We start from the raw sequence: 21,426 nt of genomic DNA, 5'->3' as shown, positions 1-21,426 counted from the left end.
TATTCGTAAAACATTCCCTTCCTTTGTGTTTCCTCTCTTGGAAATGACATCACCAAATATCCAAGCCAAAAAACTCTCACCCTGGAGGTCTGCCGTTCCCTAACCTTGTCCATCGGATCCTTAGTTTCATGGTCTCACTGGTGCCCCCCGTTTCATACTCCTCAAATTCATTTTATTCTTTCCATCTGCATTGCCGCAATCTTATCTGAGGACCCATCATTTTTTACCTGAATTGTTAAACTGATTTCTTAAATGGTCCCTTTTCTCCTTCCAAGTCACTTTCCATCCCGTGGTGAAAGCTGACTTCCTAAATACATGGCTCTCTAGTACTTCAGGGTAGATGCAAACTGTTTAGTCTGATATACACGGTGTCTGACACCTGGCATTGTAGAATCTCCGGACTTCAGGCTCTGGAGCCAGAATGCCCGGTTTAAACCTCAGCCCTGTCATTTACTTAAACATGTGAACTTGGGGGAGGCATTTAACTTCTTGGTGCCTTGGCTTCCTCATTTGTAAAATGAGTATAATCATATACCTACTTCGCGGGTGTTGTGAAGATTCCATGAGATAATATACACCAAGTGCATAGACTAGTACCTAGCATATAGCATACACTCAATAAATAGCAGCTATAATCTTTATTGCTACCTGCCCAAGCTCATCCTCTCACCAGTCCCTCACTCACACACCTACTTCCATTCATACTGAACGACTGGGGTTGATATGTTGCTTCCCACATCTAGTTCTTCCTCTGTGGTTCTTCCTTTGCCTGAAATGCCCAACCCTACTCCAACACTTACTCTCCCAATACCCCAGCCCTTTGCCTGGCTAAATTCTTAGTTGTTTTTAGGATTCAAGGCAACTGTCACCTCTCTGAGGAGGCCTCCCCTGACTTCTCAGTCTGGAAGTGATACTTTCTTCTGGGGTCCTAGAGATAATCATAAGATGTTGTAACATTTGGTTGCCTATCACTTCCATTACTCTTTGAGTGCAGAATTGGTGAATTATCATCTTTGAATGTCAGACACCTAGTAGATGCTCAGTTATAATATGGCTAGCACGTCTAGAAACTTAACATGTCGCACAATGCCCTGTCTGCTTTGTAGATACTACTACTTTAATTCTCACTGCAGTCCTGTGAGGCAGGTGTTATTGTCATCATCTCCATTTTGTAGAAGAGTTAACAGAATCACAGGTCAAGCATTTTGCTCAAGGTCATCCGATTAGTACATGGTAGAATGGGGATTTGAATTGAAGCAGTCTGGCTTGAAAGTCTGTGATTTTAGCCATTACCACATACAATTTGATAAATGATGAGTTTATCAATCAATCAGTACATTCCAAAGGCAAGAGTCAAGTAAATAAAGTGGGTTTGGCAGCCAAGGCTGGCTGCCCAGCAAGACGCTTGGTACATGGAAGTGCTCAGTAAATACTGGTAGACTGAATGAATGAGGATAGGCTATGGAGAAAATGGAATGGATAAGAGAGATGCTGGAGATTACAAGAGATGAAAGCGCTGGGATTCCGGATGGACCCATTTACCCACATGTGTACTGCGGTATGAACTGCCTAACTTCTTTCAATATTTTCATTTTAAAAATAAATTTAAAAATATATATATAATAAAAGAAATTCACAAATTAGTAGCATGTATGCGAGCTATTTGTTCTGAGGGGTTGACGTGTCTGTGCTTCTGGGTCCTGGAAACTGGGGGATGAGGGTAGTCAGGGCAGGCTGGAAGCACCAGGTAAGGGCCTTTGGGTGAAGACCTAGTGCCATTTCTTCTCTCTCCCAGGAAAGGGTGGTCATCTGGCAGTTTTCAAACAAAGACTACATCTATGGTGAGCTTTATAAGAATCGGGTGAACATATCCAGCAATGTTGAGCAGTCCGATGCTTCCATCACCATCGATCAGCTGACCATGGCTGACAACGGCACCTACGAGTGCTCCGTCTCGCTGATGTCAGACCTGGACGGCACCACCAAGTCACGCGTCCGCCTCTTGGTCCTCGGTGAGTGTCTCCAGTCTTTCAGGAGTTGCAGGAAGAGGGTGGGGTGGTAGCAGCACAGGGAGAAGAGCCCTGGTGATGAGACAAAGCCAGAGGCAGCAACAAGGAGCTAAGATTCCTCCCCTCGTCCAGGCTGTCTCCAGCAGAGGGACCGTTCCTCCCTTTGCAACTAAACACTATTCTGAGTTCTCCACCAATGGCCAACGGTTCTCGACGACAGAGAAGGCTGATTTGGAGTGGTCCCTTGCTCTGTCAGTGGCCTTTCCCCCACACCAACTCCTCTTTTTCATGCCATACTTATTACAAAGATAAAGGGAAATCTTAAATCCTATTGCAAAGACTCATTGTGCCTTAATTGGATTCACATCGTGATTCTCTTATATCTTTCCCTGCCATAACTTTGGCTACCCAGCAGAAATTCTTCATGCCACCATCTGCTCACCCCATCCCTCAACACATACTCCATCAATCAGGTTCTACTCCCTTTGAAATGTGTCCCAAGATAACATTCTTTTCATAGGAATGACTTATTATTGGAATTTATAGTTTGGGAAGGATCTGAAAGATCATCTACTTTAATATCCTCATTTTGTAGATGAGGCCCAGAGAAAGGAAGCAACTGACTCAAAGTCAAATTGTTATTGGAAAATAACTGTTATTTAATGAGCACTTAGTCTATGTCCAATATAAGAAATGGCACCACTGCTGAGAGGTAGCAATGCTTTAAACCAAAACAAAGATCTTTTTTCCTTCTTCCTTTTACATACTTGATTGCATTTTATTTTTAATTAATATGTTTAATTTAAATTAAATTTATTTTAAAATTTAGTTTAATTAATAATTAAGATATTTTAATTGCCATACAATGTCAGTGGTTGCCTGACATTTTGAAAGCATTATAGTGAGTCAAACTATACAACTGTGCAAACTAGCATTGTATAAAGAATAACTAAGATCTCCTTCCACCCTACCCCCTAGAGAGGTAGCCAATGGCAACACAGGTAGATATTCCATATTTTCCTCATGTCCTTTCAACACACACACATTCTTGCATACTTTTTTCTTTTCCTTTCTTTCCTTTAAAAAAATGGAATCAGGCCGGGTGCGGTGGCTCAAGCCTGTAATCCCAGCACTTTGGGAGGCCAAGACGGGTGGATCACAAGGTCAGGAGATCGAGACCATCCTGGCTAACCCGGTGAAACCCCATCTCTACTAATAATACAAAAAACTAGCTGGGCGAGGTGGCGGGCGCCTATAGTCCCAGCTGCTCGGGAGGCTGAGGCAGGAGAATGGCGTAAACCCGGGAGGCGGAGCTTGCAGTGAGCTGAGATCCGGCCACTGCATTCCAGCCTGGGCAACAGAGCGAGACTCTGTCTCACAAAAAAAAAAAAAAAAAAGGAATCATATTATAAAGATCACTGCGTTTTTTCTTTCTAGCCATGTTTCATGCACATTTATCCAGACGGGCACATGCAGATCTACTGATTAACAGCATACATTCCATCACCGTGGAGGTACCATGATTTATTCAAGTGTTCCATACTGATGAATATTCAGGCCGTTAACTTTTTTTTGTATGAACAATACTACAATAGACACCCCCCATACACACATGTACATATGTATGTTACGGGTCTCTTAAAGAGCTCTCATTTCCTTTGGGCAATGGAAGTATTAATGCACACTTCCCCGAAATCCTCCACATAAGCATTATGTAAATGCTGATCCCCTGACTCCCAACCAGAGCCAGAAAGATACAAATTTAACCTGAGATTATGGAACTCGGTGAAACCAATGTTTTACTTTTTTAAAACAGAAGGGTCGGGTGCGGTGGCTCACACCTGTAATCCCAGCACTTTAGGAGGCCGAGGCAGAGATCAGCCTGAGCAACATAGCCAGACCTCCTTTCTACAAAAAATAAAAATAAAAAAAATTGAGGTGGAGGATTTCTTGAGTTGGGGAGGTCGAGGCTGCAATGAGCTGTGATCCAGCCACTGCTCTCCCACCTGGCTGACAGAGACCGGCCGGCCTCAAAACAAACAAGCGAGCAAGCAGGCAAGCAAACAAAAAACATAGAGAAGAGACAGCCCATTTTTTAATGCACTCTAATAAACAAGTTTAAATTATATACATATAAACATACTTAAATTAAAACATATATAAACACACACACACGTTTTCTTTCCTAATGGCTTTGCAGCTAGGCTATTTTAAGGCAGCCGGCCCACTCGGGCTGGATGATCTCAGTAAACCGAGGTGAGCAGGAAGCTCTGAGCCGGGCAGCCCCTCAGCCCGCGCCTCGGGGCAGCACGTGTGGTCTCAGTCTCGGTCTCAGCTGGGAAAACTGGGGCTCTGGGACCCGGGACCCGGTGCCGCCGAGCGAGATCGGCGGTCTCCCCGGCCTCTGGCGCCCCCTGATGTCTGTAGCGGGTCGCAGGCCTCGGAGAGGCCTTGGCACCGGACTGGTTCCCTTTCCCCTCTCTCCCTATCACTGCTCCTCTAGTAAATATTCAGGTAACATCTGCATTCTGCTGGGGAGGTAAGACTGAGACTGCACCGAGTCCCCCGTAGTCTCACGGTCCCCACATGTGTGGAAGGACGATTTGATCTGTTAAAGATCTGTTTGATCGGAGGTCCTACCTGTTTTCCATGGTGGAAGGCTGAGGAGAGAGACCTTAGTGAGGGATCTGGACAGACCTTAGTGAGGGAGGGATCTGCTTAGTGAGCAGCGGTTCCCGGGTGAGGCCAGAGGGTTTAGGGGCTGAGAACTGACACATTCCGCCCTAAGGTTGATCTCTCTGGGAGTGGCTGGTCACTTCTTTGCCATTGTCTGTACCTCTGCCTCTGGAGAAAATTAAGGATTTGCTTTCAGCAGTTTTCCCTTAGCAAATGGTGGTTTCAGCAAAGCCGTAACAGTTTTTGGATGCATTCAGATGCCTTTGAGTGCTCTGTAGATGCCAGTAGGCGTCAGTTACTTCTTCCTTTTTTGTATTTTATCCCAACCAAACCCGGTTGTAGAAAGGCTCTACTGTCAGTCATGCACACTTGGTGTGACTTTGGGGACACCTGGGACTCCTCAGGTGGGACTGGTGTTTTGCCCGCTCTCCAGTTGTGGAATAAAGCCTTTGCTTCCTATTCAAGGCACTCCTGGGAAAAGGCTGAATGGTTTGGATGCGTGGAGAGGGATACTCCCGCACCGCTGAAAAGCTCAAGAGAGAAAGCTTGGCTCAGCAAGCCCAACCTAGGGGTCCTCTGGGAAGTGGTGTTCACTTTCTCTTGTTCCCTGGGGACCTGCTTGTTGGCTGCTGGTAAAAGTGGTCCTTAGGCCGCAGCCTCCCCCTCCCCACACTGCTCCAGTCCCAGGGTCTGGTCCAGGATAAATGAGGCCTGGCCTTGAACTTGGGACCTCTTATGTTTAGGAACCATTCAAGGGAAAGTGACAATCAGGGAGGGTCTCTAATTTCCCTCATGCTCGCCCCACACCTGGCCAGCCCTCACTATGGCAGCAGAAGATACTGGGCACACCCAGCAATAGCCTGGCTGTTTCCAAGAGGAAATACTGTGGCTGCTGGGCTAGAGGGGAGTGGTGTGTGTGGAAGGGTTTCTCTCAGCAGCTGCCGGATGGGGCTGAGATCAGAATGCACTCCTGATGCTCAGTGACCATGCACCTGGATTATAGAGTGGGCAGCACTGTTCATTGGGCAAGCAAGTCGTCCAAGGGGATGTGAAAAGAAAGACGCAGAGGGGACAGGCTTGCCACCTAGGGATTCCAGAAGCAACCCTCTCCACTGTGTCCTCCCCTTCTCACCTCCAAGGACACAACCTGAAGTCTCAAGCGTGCTTCATGCTGCTTCTTGCCTCTGAGCCTTTGCACATGCTCTTCGCTCTACCTGGAGTACCATCACCTCTTTCTCCGACCACCACTCCCACCTCCACCACTGGCCTTGTTTCCTGTCATGCTTCCTTTAGGCCACAGCTGATCTTGAGATTGGGACTGTGTTTAGGCCTTATCCGCCCCAGCAGCCTTGCCTCCTGCCTGGTCATTGTTCAGCTACTTGTCTTTTGCCCCCACTACATTCCTTGACCCACTCACTGTGTCCTCCAAGTGCCCAGCACTGTCAGACACACAGTAGGCACCCAGTGAGGTTTGTAGAATGAACCCAGCTCCACAATGGTATCTTGACAATGCTGAGTGAAAGGTGTAGGGTTAAGCTTCCCAGAAATCCAGGGAATTGAGTTGGGGTTGTGAGATGAGGGTGGCTGCCGTTCTGGGTAACCTCCAGTCTATGGGCTTCCCTCTCCTATCTCTGCGCTCTCTGCCTGCTCGAGTTCCCTCAGTCCTCATCCTTCACCCTGCACATAACTTTACCACTGCCTGTGGGTCCTCCCGTCATCCTGTGCTCATGGCAACTGCCCGTTATCAGCAAAGCACAGGAGGAGGATGGTGCCGAACCCAAAGAGAACATTACTAAGAAGTTAGAGTGGAAGGCTTCAGAGATCACTTAGTCCACGGGTAGACAAACTAGGACCAAATCCAGCCCACAGACTGTTTTTACATTTCTAACATACTATTTAAAGAGAAAAAGTAGCAGCAACAAAGGCAATATGTAGTCTGCAAGGCCTAAAATATTGCCACCTGGCCCAGTACAGAACAGGTTTGTTGTCCACTAATTTTATAGAATGGAACACTGAGGTCGAGGGGAATTGAGGATTTTCCCAAAATGGCACAGATGAATCAGTGGCAGAAGGAGCTCATATAGGCTGGTGGAGAGTGCACAGGATCTGGAGTTAGAAGAGCTGTGTTCTAGTCCCAGCTCTGCCAGGATCCATGAGCAAGTGTCCTCTCTGGGCCTCAATGTCCCCATCTTTCTTTCTTTATCTTTTTTCTTTTCTTTTCTTTTTTTTGAGATGGAATTTTGCTCTTGTTGTCCAAGCTGGAGTGCTATGGCATGATCTCAGCTCACTGCAACCTCCATCTACCAGATTCAAGCAATTCTCCTGCTTCAGCCTCCTGAGTAACTGGGATTATAGGTGCGTGCCACCATGGCCAGCTAATGTTTTGTATTTTTAGTAGAGATGGGGTTTCACCATGTTGACCAGGCTGGTCTCGAACTCCTGACCTCAGGGGATCCACCTACCTCGGCCTCCCAAAGTTCTAGTATTACAGGTGTGAGCCACCTCGCCTGGCTGGAACATCCCCATCTTTCTAACAGCCATGTTCCACTATCTTTAAAATCCCAGGACTGTAAACTAGAGCACACATGAAACCATGCCTTGGAAAGCTACTGCAGGCACATGATGCTTCCCAGCATATGTACCACTCTTCTGTGATGGTGACAGACCACTGAGGGCATATTGGGGTAAACTGGTTTTACAGCGTTCCATCTCACTACTCAACTACGGAGTTTTCTGCCTGTGAACAAACAAGGCAGTATGTGTGCGTGGGGGTGGGGTGGGAGGGGGGCGGGTGGCTGTCACCAAGCCCCACCTGCCTCATGCCTTCTCTTTCATCTCTCCTCCACATAGTGCCACCCTCCAAACCAGAGTGCGGCATCAAGGGAGAGACCATCATTGGGAACGACATCCAGCTGACCTGCCAATCAAAGGAGGGCTCACCAACCCCTCAGTACAGCTGGAAGAGGTACAACATCCTGAATCAGGAACAGCCCCTAGCCCAGCCAGGTAAGGGGGCAGTGGGGAAGGCGGGCTACCCACGTCAAGGTGCAGCACGTGCAGCTGATTGGCTAGGGGCTGCAACTTGGGTTGACCAGTCAGAGCCCCCTGAAGGCCGCTTGCTTCCCTACCCCACCCCTATCCCCATATCCCCACTTCTCTAAACACTGGTTTCTTGTTTTTAGACGAAATCTTGCCCGGTTGCCCAGGCTGGAGTGCAGTTGGCATGATCTTGGCTCACTGCAACCTCCTCCTCCCAGGTTCAAGCGATTCTCCTGCCTCAGCCTGCCAAGTAGCTAGGATTACAGGTGCCCACCACTATGCCTGGCTAATTTTTTGTATTTTTAGTAGAGACAGGATTTCACCATGTTGGCCAGGCTGGTGACTCCTGACCTCAGGTGATCCACCCGCCTCAGCCTCCCAAAGTGCTGAGATTACAGGTGTGAGCCACCGCGCCCGGCCAGCACTGGTTTCTTATAATAATACCTACCTCATAGGTTCTGGCAAGAAACAAAAATGAGTCATGTAAAGCATGTAGTGGAAGCCGTGGTAAATGTTAACTTGTTTTCTTTGTTCCGCATTCCTCAGTTCTCTTGGATGAACCTGCCCTGATATGCACTTTGTGTGAAAGCATGGGTGGGATTTTAATTTGATTGTGTCCTGAAGTATACATTTGAGACCCCAAGTCTAACTCAGCAGCTCCACCAAAAGGTGGGAAATTTAACTTTCCCATTCCTTATCCAGGCGGGTCCATCTCAGCGGTCACGGACCCCCACTGCCCCAAACACACCACCCTTTAATGGCTCCACCCAACTACAGCACCATATTGCTGTAAGGGTCCTTAGGGGAGGCGATGGTGGATTCAGCTATAGTTGCCAGGAGACCAGTTTTGTACTGGGCAGCTTGGTATTTGACCTTTCAGTCAGGAAACTAACTGAAAAAAAAAAAAAAGAAAGAGCTATATAAAAATCCTACCGTCCTTTCCACATCCGGAACCAATGGGTGTGGAAGTACCCTGGTGGAGTCCCAGGGTGCCTAGTGCCCACCCCTGCTCCTGAGGATCAAGAAAGACAAGGCTTGCTGGGTGCAGTGGCTCATGCCTGTAATCCCAGCACTTTGGGAGGCTGAGGCAGGAGGATCACATGAGGCTAGGAGTTCAAGACCAGCCTGGGCAACATTGTGAGACTCCTGTCTCTACAAAAATTTTTTAAAAAATTAGCTGGGTGTGGCAGGACTCACCCTTTAGTCCCAGCTACTCAGAAGGCTGAGGTGGGAGGATCACTTGAGCCCTGGAGGTCGAGGCTGCAGTGAGCCATAATCACACCACTGCACTCCAGCCTTGGTGACAGAGCAAGACCCTGTCTCAAAATAAAATAAAATAAAATATTTTTTAAAAAGAAAGACAAGGCCTGAAAGGTGTCAAGCAGATTTCGCTTCTGGGAGGTCTTTCAGTTGAGTGTAGGTGGAAAAGGAGGCCAGAGGTGGACAGCAAAGCCAGCGGGGCACACAGCTCTTCTGAGAAGATGAGGTGCCCAGGGGTGGGGGTGAGGACTGGGGGAAGAATATCTGGTGTCCTGGATAAGCCCAGCCGAACAGATGCACACACTGGGGGTGCACTCAATCCAGGATGAGTTTTATCACTCGTTTGGGGGCAAATCGACTTCTTAAAAAAGTTAGTAGAATCCACTGGACCTAACTTAAAATAGGTCAGTGTAACGTAGATTTTCAACAAGCTTCCAGTTGTGTTTACGTATTTCCGGTTGGCAACTTTTTATCGAGTATGTCTGGAATTTTTGTTGAAACCACCTGGCAGCTCTCCCGGGGCCCCGGGGCCTCCTCTCTCTGGTCTGTGAATAGCCTAGTGACTCCAGTCATGGGCAGCTCTCCCGGGGCCCCGGGGCCTCCTCTCTCTGGTCTGTGAATAGCCTAGTGACTCCAGTCATGGTCATGGTAGGTCTGCTGTGGACACTGGTAGTGTCTGCTCTTCTTTCCAGCAAAGTGTGTATAGGAGCACCCAAAGCTGAAGGTTACAGGTGGCAAATGCTATAATAGCTTTATACCCAGTGGTGATGTAACACAGAAGATGCATAAGATCAAAGAAGGGTTCTCCAAGGAGTGGGTATTGGAGTCGACAGTGGTTAAGAGCATGCCATGCGCTTGACTCCTGGCTCGGACACTTGTTAGCTGTATGACCTTGACAAGTGACTCAGCTTCTTTGTGCCTTAGGTTCTATGTTTGTGAAATGGGCACAATGCTAGTGTTTACTTCATAGGGTTGTGAAGTTTAAATAAAAGTAGATGTAAAGCACGGAGACCAGTGCCTGGTAGGTAGTAAGCACTCATTTAATGCTAAGTATTATTAGCTGTTGTCTGAGTTGGGTCCTCAAGGATGAGGAGGCTTGGCATGGAGAAAAGGAAGGAATCATGACTGTCTGGTGTGGCTGAGGGGCAGATTGCATGTGTAGGTGTAGGAATGGTGGGAGATATTCTTGTTAAGAAACACAGTGATGAGAAATCACAAAGAGCCTGTGCGTCACACTAGGGAGGTTAGTCTTTGCCCTGTAAGCCACAGGTACCTTCTGAGGAGCCTCACAAAGGGACACCGCAGCTGCAGTTCTCTCCTGCCTCCACCGGGAGACTCCTCTGGTTGTTAGAAGCCAAAACTTAGCTCTTTCATTATCCAAAGGGGAGAATCCTGAGGACAGGAAAGGAGGTGAAAAGAGAATTGCGTCTTTAATTTGTGAAAGCTTTATCCTGTCTCTAGTTAAGATTTGCTGAGTCAGAATGGGGACCTGGGGGTGACAGAAAAGAATATGGTTAATGTCCATAACAACACGCCCTTGCATCTGGAGACATTGTGGGGTGAGGGCAGAGTTCTCAAAGCCTTTGTTTCCACCCCGCTTCGCAGAGCCTTGGAGACTCTGCCAATTCTGGCCAGGTGCAGTGGCTCATGCCTATAATCCCAGCACTTTGAGAAGGTGAGGTGGGTGGATCGCTTGAGTACAGGAGTTCGAGACCAGCCTGGGCAACATGAAACCCTGTCTCTACCAAAAATACAAAAATACAAAAATTAGCCTGGCATGGTGGTGTATGCCTGTAGTCCCAGGTACCTGGGAGGCTGAGGTGGGAAGATCCTTGGGCCTGGAAGGCAGAGGTTGCAGTGAGCCGAGATGGTACCACTGCAGCCTGGGCACTAGAGCCAGATCTTGTCTTAAAAAAACAAAACAAACAAACAGACAAAAAATAAATTTTAAAAAAGAGAGTCTGCTAATTCTTCTTCCTCTGTGGGTCAGCCCAAATTATTTCTGGCTTTTAAAACATTTCGGTCCACCATGGATGATTTGCAGAGGAGGGTACCTCTGCCCTCCTACATCTGAAGACAATTTCCAACATTAGAGATTGGTTCTTTTGACTAAACCCTCCGTGGAAACAAGCTAGCAGTGAAAAGAACAGGAAATCTAGAATCAGGAAACAAGGATTTAAGTCCTGACTTCTCCACTTTGGAGCTGTGAGTCACTCAGCCTCTCTGACCCTTACTGCTGCCCTTTGAAAAACACTGGGATTCCCCAAAAGCTGTGAAGAGGATGAGAGGAGATCCCACGTGTAATAGCTCTGAACAGACTTTGTAAGCTGTGTCCCAGGAAGCTGAGTTTCATGCGCTGAAGAAACAGGAATTTGGATATCAAGGAAGTCGGGGAGGGGGTAGTTCTGGGGCCTGGAGCACTTAAGGGGAGGAGGTTGCGAAGGGTGGGGACCAGTCCCGGGAGGATCGTGAGGGTCCTGTGTGAGACAGAGGTGGCAGCAAAGGCTTGCCGACAAGCTGTGGGATTGGGTAGGGGTTGTGGGGGGATGCAGAAAAGTTAGATCTTGTCAACGTGATATTAGCGTCTTGGTGAGACCGGAGGTTCTCTTAAGGGGAATCTCACCACAGCTGGAGCTGGGGAAGGTGGGAAGCGTGTGACCGTCCTGTGCATTCCGCTTTCTGACCACAAGGTGTCGCCACTGCAGCGGAAACATTAGTTTTCTCCGGATTTCGGAAATTACTCGTCCGGTTTCGAAGGGAAAGGGGCTTGGGAACCCCAACTCAGAATCAAAGAAGGTCCTGTGGCACAAGACCTGCACTGGTTCATCCCAGCAGCTTCCAATGCACACCGTTTGCATCAGGGAACTGGGGGAGGATAGCGCTGACTCATTGGACTAGGAAACCCCATGTTCCCCACCCTCAACAAGACCTAGAGCTCAAACCTGCAGTCTGACAACTAAAAAGGTCCTGACTGTCTGCAGTGTGCTGCCTACACTAAACCCAGAGTCTGAGCTTCACACTCTAAAATGGTGGGGATCTGTTACGAGCTCTAGACCTCCTAAGCATGCCCAAGACCAAAGAGCATTTCCTAAAGTGTGTTCCTTCAAGATGCCTCTTAAAAATAACAAATCCAATTCATTTGGAAAATGAGAGCATGAATACCATACCCCGCTGTCAGAGGTTCCCAGTGCTCAACAGCATTGTAGGAACTGTGAAAGTGCTGCCCTTAGAAAGCTTACTTAACCCTAACTCAGTGATTCCTATTGCTCTTTTAGGGACCCCTCCATGCCGCATATTAATATCACATGTAAACAATGTTCCAGAAAACATACTGAGGCGTGGAATTCTAGGATAGAAGGGGGCACATTTTATGAAGAATGAGCATCCAGAGAGTAGTGTCCTGGGGTTCAAGGGAATAATTTGAAGAAAGTACAAGCGAAAAGACTTGAAAGAAAATAGCACCAAATCAAAGTGTTATTTCTAGGTGATGGAATTATGAGTGATTTTTATTTGTTCTCTCTTCTTTAAAGAGGCTTTCCTTGGCCCTTTGGATGAGATTAAAACCCCTTGCCATAAGCTCAGATGGTACCTCCATCTTGAACTGTAACCACCATCGTTTCATGTCTGTCTTTTTGGGAGACTGGAAACAGCAAGAGGACAGGGACCCTCTTCATCTCGTTTATAGCTGTGATCAGCAGCTAAAGATTTTCTGTATTGAACTGAATTGAAATAATAGTTTTATATCATTTATAAATTATTATAAGGAGCATACATTACTTTCATAATACAAAATTTTATTTTTTTTTTATTTTTTTGAGATGGAATCTTGCTTTGTTGCCCAGGCTGGAGTGCAGTGGTGTGATCTCAGCTCACTGTAACCTCCACCTCCCAGCTTCAAGCGATTCTTTTGCCTCAGCCTCCCAAGTAGCTGGGACTAGAGGCACGCACCACCATGCCTGGCTAATTTTTATATTTTTAGTAGAGACGGGGTTTCACTGTGTTGGCCAGGCTGGTCCTGAACTCCTGACCTCAAGTGATCTGCCCACCTCGGCCTCCCAAAGTGCTGGGATTACAGGCGTGAGCCACTGTGCTAGGCCACAAATTTTAAAAAGAAAATTAGCAATGGCTCCAGGGAGTTCTAGACCTGAAACAGGATTTTTGTTCCTGTTTTATCATTTCTTAATTTTGTGACCTTGAGCACTTCACTTAACTTCTTTAAGCCTCCAGTTAACTCCGTGAATTGAAGATTGAAATATTGAGGGTTGCTGGAAGGATGAGAGGACATCACATTTGAGGATGTGTACTGAGCAGCACATCTGGAGAAGGAAAATCTTGAGATGCAATCTTGCAAGAAAGTGACGATGGGGAGGAGAGAGGGCTGCTCCCCTGGTTTTGCACCTAGCACCAAGTGGCAAGAGACAAAGTTGGTATGATTGACAGGGCCAGATCTGTGACCTGAAGCTTAGACTTGTTACTGAGGATTACGGGCAGCCCCTGAAATGTCTGAACACAGCAGTGACAGGATCGTATTTACAATTTAGAGCGTCTCCTAGGAATGGCGTGTAACCACCTGGTGGCAGTAGGGATCAGGCAAGCCTGGCTCTGCAGCAAAATTAGAGGATGCAGGTCTCCAACTCCTCTCAAAACAGCCGTTATAACAAAGCATCTTGGATGGTAGGACATATACATATGCCCAAGCACAAAGCTCTTGCTTTCAAGATGAAGAAATTCATAGGATGATAGATTGAGGGGAAAGGTCTTCCATGAGACATTCTGGTCCATTCTCTTGGATTCCGGAGGATCAGGTGTTTTCACTCCCACTTTCCAGAAGCCTAGAGCTCAAAGAAGTTAAACGGCTTGCTCAAGTGGCGGCAGATGCAGAGGAAGAGTCTAGACAGTCTGCCTTTGTCCCACCCCAACAGCACACACATTCAGCACCCCCCATACCACACACGCAACACACACCACACATCACACACTCACCACACACACCACACACATTACACGCACCACACACCATACATCACACACTCACCGCACACCACACACACTACACACGCCACCACACACTACACACATCACACACCACACACACTATACACGCCACACACACACCACACACATTACACACCGCACACATTACACACCACACACACTAAACACACCACACACACCACACCAACACATCACACACCACACACACTACACACACCACACACACACATCATGCACCACACACACTAAACACACCACATACCACACACATCACACACCACACACTACACACACCACACACACACATCACACACCACACACACTACACACACCACACACACATCACACACCACACACACTAAACACAACACACATCACACACCACACACTGCACATGCTGCCACATACCACATCACATGCACCACACACACTACACATGCCACACACCACACACAACATACACCATATGCACCATACACATTACACGCACCACACATATCACACACTCATCACACACACCACATGCATCACACATGCTACATACACCATACACACACCCCCACATACCATACACTATACACAACACACACACTGCCCCCATACCACACACATATACTACCTAGACACCCCAGAACACCATACACCACACACACACACCATACGCACACCACACACATCACACACACCACACACACACCACACACCAGACACATCACACACCCACCGTACCACACACACTACACACACCACACACATCACACACACGACACCCTACACACACCAGACACTACACACTCTATACATACGCACTACACACACCACACACACTGTCCCCACACCACACATATACCTCCCACACTCTACACACATTCACATACCACACACCACATTCACCACCCCTCTACCACACACACCCCAGAAACACACACAACACACATTACACACACACAGCACACAGACTCCTTATACATACACCACACACTACACACACACACCACTCTCATAGTGCACAGCACACCATACACCACCCACTCACCACATACACATCTCATACCACACACACTTCTTATGCCACATACACACACCACACATCACACTCCCACCACACACACTATACACACCACACATCACACTCCCACCACACACACTATACACACCACATATCACACTCCCACCACACACACTATACACACCACACATCGCACACACTATACACACACCACACATCACACTCCCATCACACACTATACACACACCACACATCACATTCCCACCACACACACTATACACACCACACATCACACTCCCACCACACACACGATGCACACCACACATCACACTCCCACCACACACACTATACACACCACACATCACACTCCCACCACACACACTATACACACCACATATCACACTCCCACCACACACACTATACACACTACATATCACACTCCCACCACACACACTATACACACCACACATCGCACACACTATACACACACCACACATCACACTCCCACCACACACACTATACACACTACATATCACACTCCCACCACACACTATACACACCACACATCACACTCCCATCACACACTATACACACACCACACATCACATTCCCACCACACACTATACACACTACATATCACACTCCCACCACACACACTATACACACACTACATATCACACTCCCACCACACACACTATACACACCACACATCACACTCCCACCACACACACTATACACACACCACACATCACACTCCCACCACACACACTATACACACCACACATCACACTCCCACCACACACACTATACACACCACACATCACACTCCCACCACACACACTATACACACCACACATCGCACACACTATACACACACCACACTCCCATCACACACACTATACACACACCACACATCACACTCCCATCACACACCACACACACCACACATCACAATCGCATTACACACACTACACACACACCACACATCACACTCCCATCACACACCACACATCACACATCACATTCCCATCACACACACCGCGCACACCACACATCACACTCCCATCACACACACTCCTTATGCCACATACACACACCACACACATACTCCCACCACACACAGACTATACACACACACTACACATATTTCACACACACCACATACCATACACACACTACTCTCATAGAGCAAAGCACACACACACTGCACACCACTGACACACCACACAAACACTGACACACCACACACACACACACCATACGCACACCACACACATCACACTCCCACCACACACACTATACACACCACACATCGCACACACTATACACACACCACACATCACACTCCCACCACACACACTATACACACTACATATCACACTCCCACCACACACTATACACACACCACACATCACACTCCACCACACACACTATACACACACCACACATCACATTCCCACCACACACACTATACACACTACATATCACACTCCCACCACACACACTATACACACACTACATATCACACTCCCCCACACACACTATACACACCACACATCACACTCCCCCACACACACTATACACACACCCACATCACACTCCCACCACACACACTATACACACCACACATCACACTCCCACCACACCACTATACACACCACACATCACACTCCCACCACACACACTATACACACCACACATCGCACACACTATACACACACACACACCACACTCCCATCACACACACTATACACACACCACACATCACACTCCCATCACACACCACACACACCACACATCACAATCGCATTACACACACTACACACACACCACACATCACACTCCCATCACACACACACATCACACATCACATTCCCATCACACACACCGCGCACACCACACATCACACTCCCATCACACACACTCCTTATGCCACATACACACACCACACACATACTCCCACCACACACAGACTATACACACACACTACACATATTTCACACACACCACATACCATACACACACTACTCTCATAGAGCAAAGCACACACACACTGCACACCACTGACACACCACACAAACACTGACACACCACACACACACACTGACACACCACACACAGCACATAACATACACACACACCCCACACACTTCTCTCATGGCAGAAATCCAGAGATCAGAGCTTTTGATTTCCAAAGTAATAATATCTTCTGATTAGAAAGCATTTTCATGTAATACCTACTGTGTATTATGTTTCCTGAGCACTTACTACATATTAGGTATTCTGTTGTGGGCTTATATTTATTATTAGTACCTCATTTTATGCTCGCAAGTACCCTGTGAGGCAGGTACGATTGTTTCTGATTTTAGTTGAGGAAATGGAGGTTGAATGAAGCTGAGTTACTTGCTAAAGACAAATTAATAAGTGGCAGAGCCAGGTGTCAAACCCAGGGTGCCTGAGTGAATTCTAAGCACTTCACATTGTGGGCCCTGCCTGGTTTAATCATCCTGCAGCCCTGGAGGTGGAGATGGGGGTCTGGCCTGGAGAAGCTCAGTGGCAGAGTTTGTGCCTCCCTAAAAGTCCAGACCTCCCGTTCCTGGCTGTCTCCACTCCACTGTGGTGCCTCTCTTCACCCTGACTCTTCTTCCCCTGCAGCCTCAGGCCAGCCTGTCTCCCTGAAGAATATCTCCACAGACACATCGGGTTACTACATCTGTACCTCCAGCAATGAGGCGGGGATCCAGTTCTGCAACATCACAGTGGCCGTCAGATCTCGTAAGAGCAGTTTGGGGAGGAAGGGCTGACAAAGGCCACAGGATCACTGGTGGTGGTCCAGAGACCACCGTGAGGAGGAATAGGGGAGCCTCTCCAGGGCCACGCACCTGCAGGGTAGCTGTGGTGACCTAGGCAGGATGGACTCTGTGCCAGGCACCTCTCACTCTGAGGCCGGTCCAGTTCCACTGGTGTTTGGAAGTGGAACCTAGGACTGACTTCTAGGACTGAGAGGCTTCGTCAGTCCCACCTGCCTAGAAGTCACTCAGTGGGCATGAAGGAAGTACCCAGGGCAGCTGCCGCAGAGTCTGGACCACGTCCTTCTGGGGTGAGACATCACGTCTAGCTTAACGAGCTGGCTGGGCTGACACCTGAGGACTTTTGCAGAGCCAGGGTAGCCCGGAGAGTGTTAAGATGTGAAGTGGTCTATATGTCTCTGTCTGCACCTCCATCCTGAAGAGTATTCCTGGGCCATAGCTGGTCACATTCCTCCAAGACCACGCCTTTCATGGAGTGTTACCAGAAGCCGGCAGCTGCTGCTCCCCTGGCTGGGAGGAGGCCCGGAGCTAGCTTAGAAGCTTAGCTAGTGCAGCTGCTCTGTTCTCTTGCAGCCTCCATGAACGTGGCCCTGTATGTGGGCATTGCGGTGGGCGTGGTTGCAGCCCTCATTATCATTGGCATCATCATCTACTGCTGCTGCTGCCAGGGGAAGGACAGCACCGAAGACAAGGAGGATGCAAGGCCGTGAGTGTCTGGGCTGGTAGCCTGTAGGAAGGGTCTGGGGAGACTGGAAATATGCATCCCAATTCCTCACAGCCTCTTCTACTTGCAGCCCCCATTTTGTGCAGTATATCATCCCCACTTTGTGCTGACAAAACAATGACCTGCCCAACCCATAAAATGTGCATTGCAGCCCCAGGACCTGCCTCCCAGGCCTGTGGTTTTCCAGTCTAGGAGCTCAGGGCAGGGCTTCCTGCGGCATGACTAGAGCCAAGTGTGGCCTGGAGCCCCTGTCACGGGGCCAGTTCCTCCTGGGCTGGTAGAGCCAGCCTGTTCCTGTAACCCCCTCAGCTCATGCATGGAACAAGTGTGTGGCACCTTTACTCTCAGCCCAGCTTTTCAGCCCAGTGTCCTCTGCAGCTGGTGGGTGGGGAGGAGGTCTGGAGGCTGCTCATGAGGACCAGCTCCCTTGTGGTTCCACCTGAGAGCAAATCCTTCCCCTCTGTCCCCTGCTGTCCTACAGGAATCGGGCAGCCTATGAGGAGCCGCCAGAGCAGCTGAGAGAACTTTCCAGAGAGAGGGAGGAGGACGACGACGACAGGCAAGAAGAGCAGAGGAGCATGGGGCATGAATCCCCAGACCACCTCAGCCAGTGACTGGGGGCGGCAGCAGAGGGCGGCGGAGGAAGGGTTAGGGGTTCATTCTCCCACTTCCGGGCCTCCCTTCTCCTCTCTAAGCCCTGTTCTACTGTCCCTCCATCCCAGACATTGATGGGGACATTTCTTCCCCAGTGTCAGCTGTGGAGAACATGGCTGGCCTGGTAAGGGGGTCCCTGTGACTGACCCTGCTGACCTCGCTGTCCTGTGAAGTAACCCCTCCCGGCTGTGACACCTGGTGCAGGGCCTGGCCCTCATTGGAGACCAGGCTGCAGCCTCTACTTCCCTTGTAGTTGGCAGGAGCTCCTGGAAGCACAGCACTGAGCATGGGACACTCCCGCTCAGAACTCTCCAGGGAGGCGATGCCAGCCTCGGGTGGTGGGGGCTGCCCTGCTCACCTGTGTGCCCAGCACCTGGAAGGGCACTGGGCAGAGGGTTTGCATTCCACACATTTTTGTTGAGTGAATAAAAGAATAAGTGAGTATGCTTGGGACCCTGCATTGGCCTGGCCTCCAGCTCCCACTCCCTTTCCTGCCTTACTTCCCATAGCTGCCAGTATGTTCCAAACCCTCCTGGGAAGGCCACCTCCCACTCCTGCTGCACGGGCCCTGGGGAGCTTTTGCCCACACACTTTCCATCTCTGCATGTCAATATCCTACCTGTCCCTCCAGGCCCATCTCAGATCACAAGGATTTCTCTAACCCTATCCTAATTGTCCACATATGTGGAAACAATCCTGTTACTTTGTCCCACATCCAATCATGGGCCACAAGACACAGTCCTCTGAGCGAGTGCCTCTCGCTGCATTAGAGTGCCAGTTCCTTGAGGCAGGGCCTGGGCCTCATGGCTTTTGCCTTCCCTGAAGCTCCAGCAGCCAGCGCCCATCCTAGTGGGCACTTAAGCTTAATTGGGGAAACTGCTTTGATCGGTTGGGCCTTCCCTTCTTTGGTCTCCCTGAGACGATTTTAGACACAAGGATGACTCCCACCCAAACCCACATATTCATTCAGTGAGTTAAATATGAATTGATTTAAAGTGAACACACACAAGGGAACTTGCTTGCAGATGGTCTGAGTTCTTGTGTCTTGGTAATTCCTCTCCAAGCCAGAATAATTGGCATGTCTCCCCAAACCACACGGGGTTCCTGGTTGTTCCTGCATCCTGATACCTCAGCGCTGGCCCTGCCTAGCCCACTCGGGCTCTGGTTTTCTGGTGGGGCTGTCCTGATGCCCTCCCACAGCCTCCCTCTGTTTGTCGAGCATTTCTTCTACTCTTGAGAGCTCAGGCAGCATTAGGGCTGCTCAGGTCTCATGGCCCAGTGGCTGGTCTTGCCCAACTGCAGTTTACTATTGCTGTCTTTTCTGGATGATCAGAAAAATAATTCCATAAATCTATTGTCTACTTGCGATTTTTAAAAAAATGTATATTTTTATATATATAGTTAAATCCTTTGCTTCATTCCAAATGCTTTCAGTAATAATAAAATGTGGGTGGAAATTCTTATTTCTTTTTTAATGTAGATTTTGTTTGCAGCAAGATAAAGCTTGGGTCTCATGGGTCATCTCTACTCACCATAGCACTCTTCTGCTTCCTAGGGGAGGCGAGACAAGGTAACGGAGTTGAGAATCCTGGGGTCCCTCTGCTTGTGGCCGCAGTAGGGTCAGACAGTGCCTCTAGTGGCTGCTGGGAATAGGACAGATTCCTGTCTGCTAGTGGAGGTATATTCCAGGAGCCTGCGGTGTCAGGACCCCAGGAGGCCTGGGCGTCAGTCCACATGCTTGACAGAAGATGGTGGAGATGCTCTAGCCAGTGCTGCTCCCTATGATGCCCCTCCTAGAAAGGGGCGGGGTAGTCCTCTTGTTCTGTCAGAGAGAACTGTGACGCTTCCTCCTCCAAAGCAATTTGGCTCCACTGTCAGCTTTTGGCTTTGACATTGACTCTCCTGAGAGACATTCAAGGTCTGTTCCTTGGTGTCCTTTCCTGTGCTCCCTCCTGTCCCAGCACTTGTCACACAGTACTGTGTGCCTATTACACCTGTATACAGTTCTGTCTCTGCCTCGCCCTGTAAGATTTGTGAGGATAGGAACTGTAGCTTCCTTATGGCCTCTCATGTGTTGACCCTTGACAAAGGTTTGTTAAATGAATAACATTTGGTATCACAGTATCTTGCCCAAGGATATGGATATCTCCTAGCTCTCTAGATACTCTGAGGTGCCTTCTAATCCTCACAGTGCAAGGTTCCACATGCATATTCTTGAGGGAGCCACGGAAGTGGAGGCAGCCATCTTCC

The 21,426-nt window shown here is 48.7% G+C and overlaps 1 protein-coding gene and 1 long non-coding RNA gene across 2 annotated transcripts in view; one reads left to right on the top strand and one right to left on the bottom strand.

Annotated features, from left to right (window-relative positions):
- GPA33 (glycoprotein A33) overlaps positions 1-20,639 on the top strand; it is a 39,853-nt gene extending 19,214 nt beyond the window's left edge. Inside the window, exons 3-7 of the mRNA XM_033197020.1 lie at positions 1,796-2,012; positions 7,536-7,691; positions 17,644-17,763; positions 18,372-18,504; positions 19,004-20,639. Coding sequence (XP_033052911.1) covers positions 1,796-2,012; positions 7,536-7,691; positions 17,644-17,763; positions 18,372-18,504; positions 19,004-19,136 — 759 coding nt within the window. The 3' untranslated portion in view covers positions 19,137-20,639. The remainder of the gene's footprint in view (positions 1-1,795; positions 2,013-7,535; positions 7,692-17,643; positions 17,764-18,371; positions 18,505-19,003) is intronic.
- LOC117075017 lies at positions 1,995-20,932 on the bottom strand. The gene is made up of 3 exons (XR_004433812.1): positions 20,709-20,932; positions 10,258-10,376; positions 1,995-2,081 (listed from the first exon to the last, which is right to left on the bottom strand). It is a non-coding gene; the product is annotated as an uncharacterized LOC117075017 (long non-coding RNA).
- Between the last annotated feature and the right edge of the window lie 494 nt (positions 20,933-21,426).

The sequence above is a fragment of the Trachypithecus francoisi genome, unplaced genomic scaffold (assembly GCF_009764315.1).
Source record: "Trachypithecus francoisi isolate TF-2019V2 unplaced genomic scaffold, Tfra_2.0 Lachesis_group5, whole genome shotgun sequence".
NCBI lineage: Eukaryota > Metazoa > Chordata > Mammalia > Primates > Cercopithecidae > Trachypithecus > Trachypithecus francoisi.
This window is presented reverse-complemented; position numbering and strand designations above follow the sequence as displayed.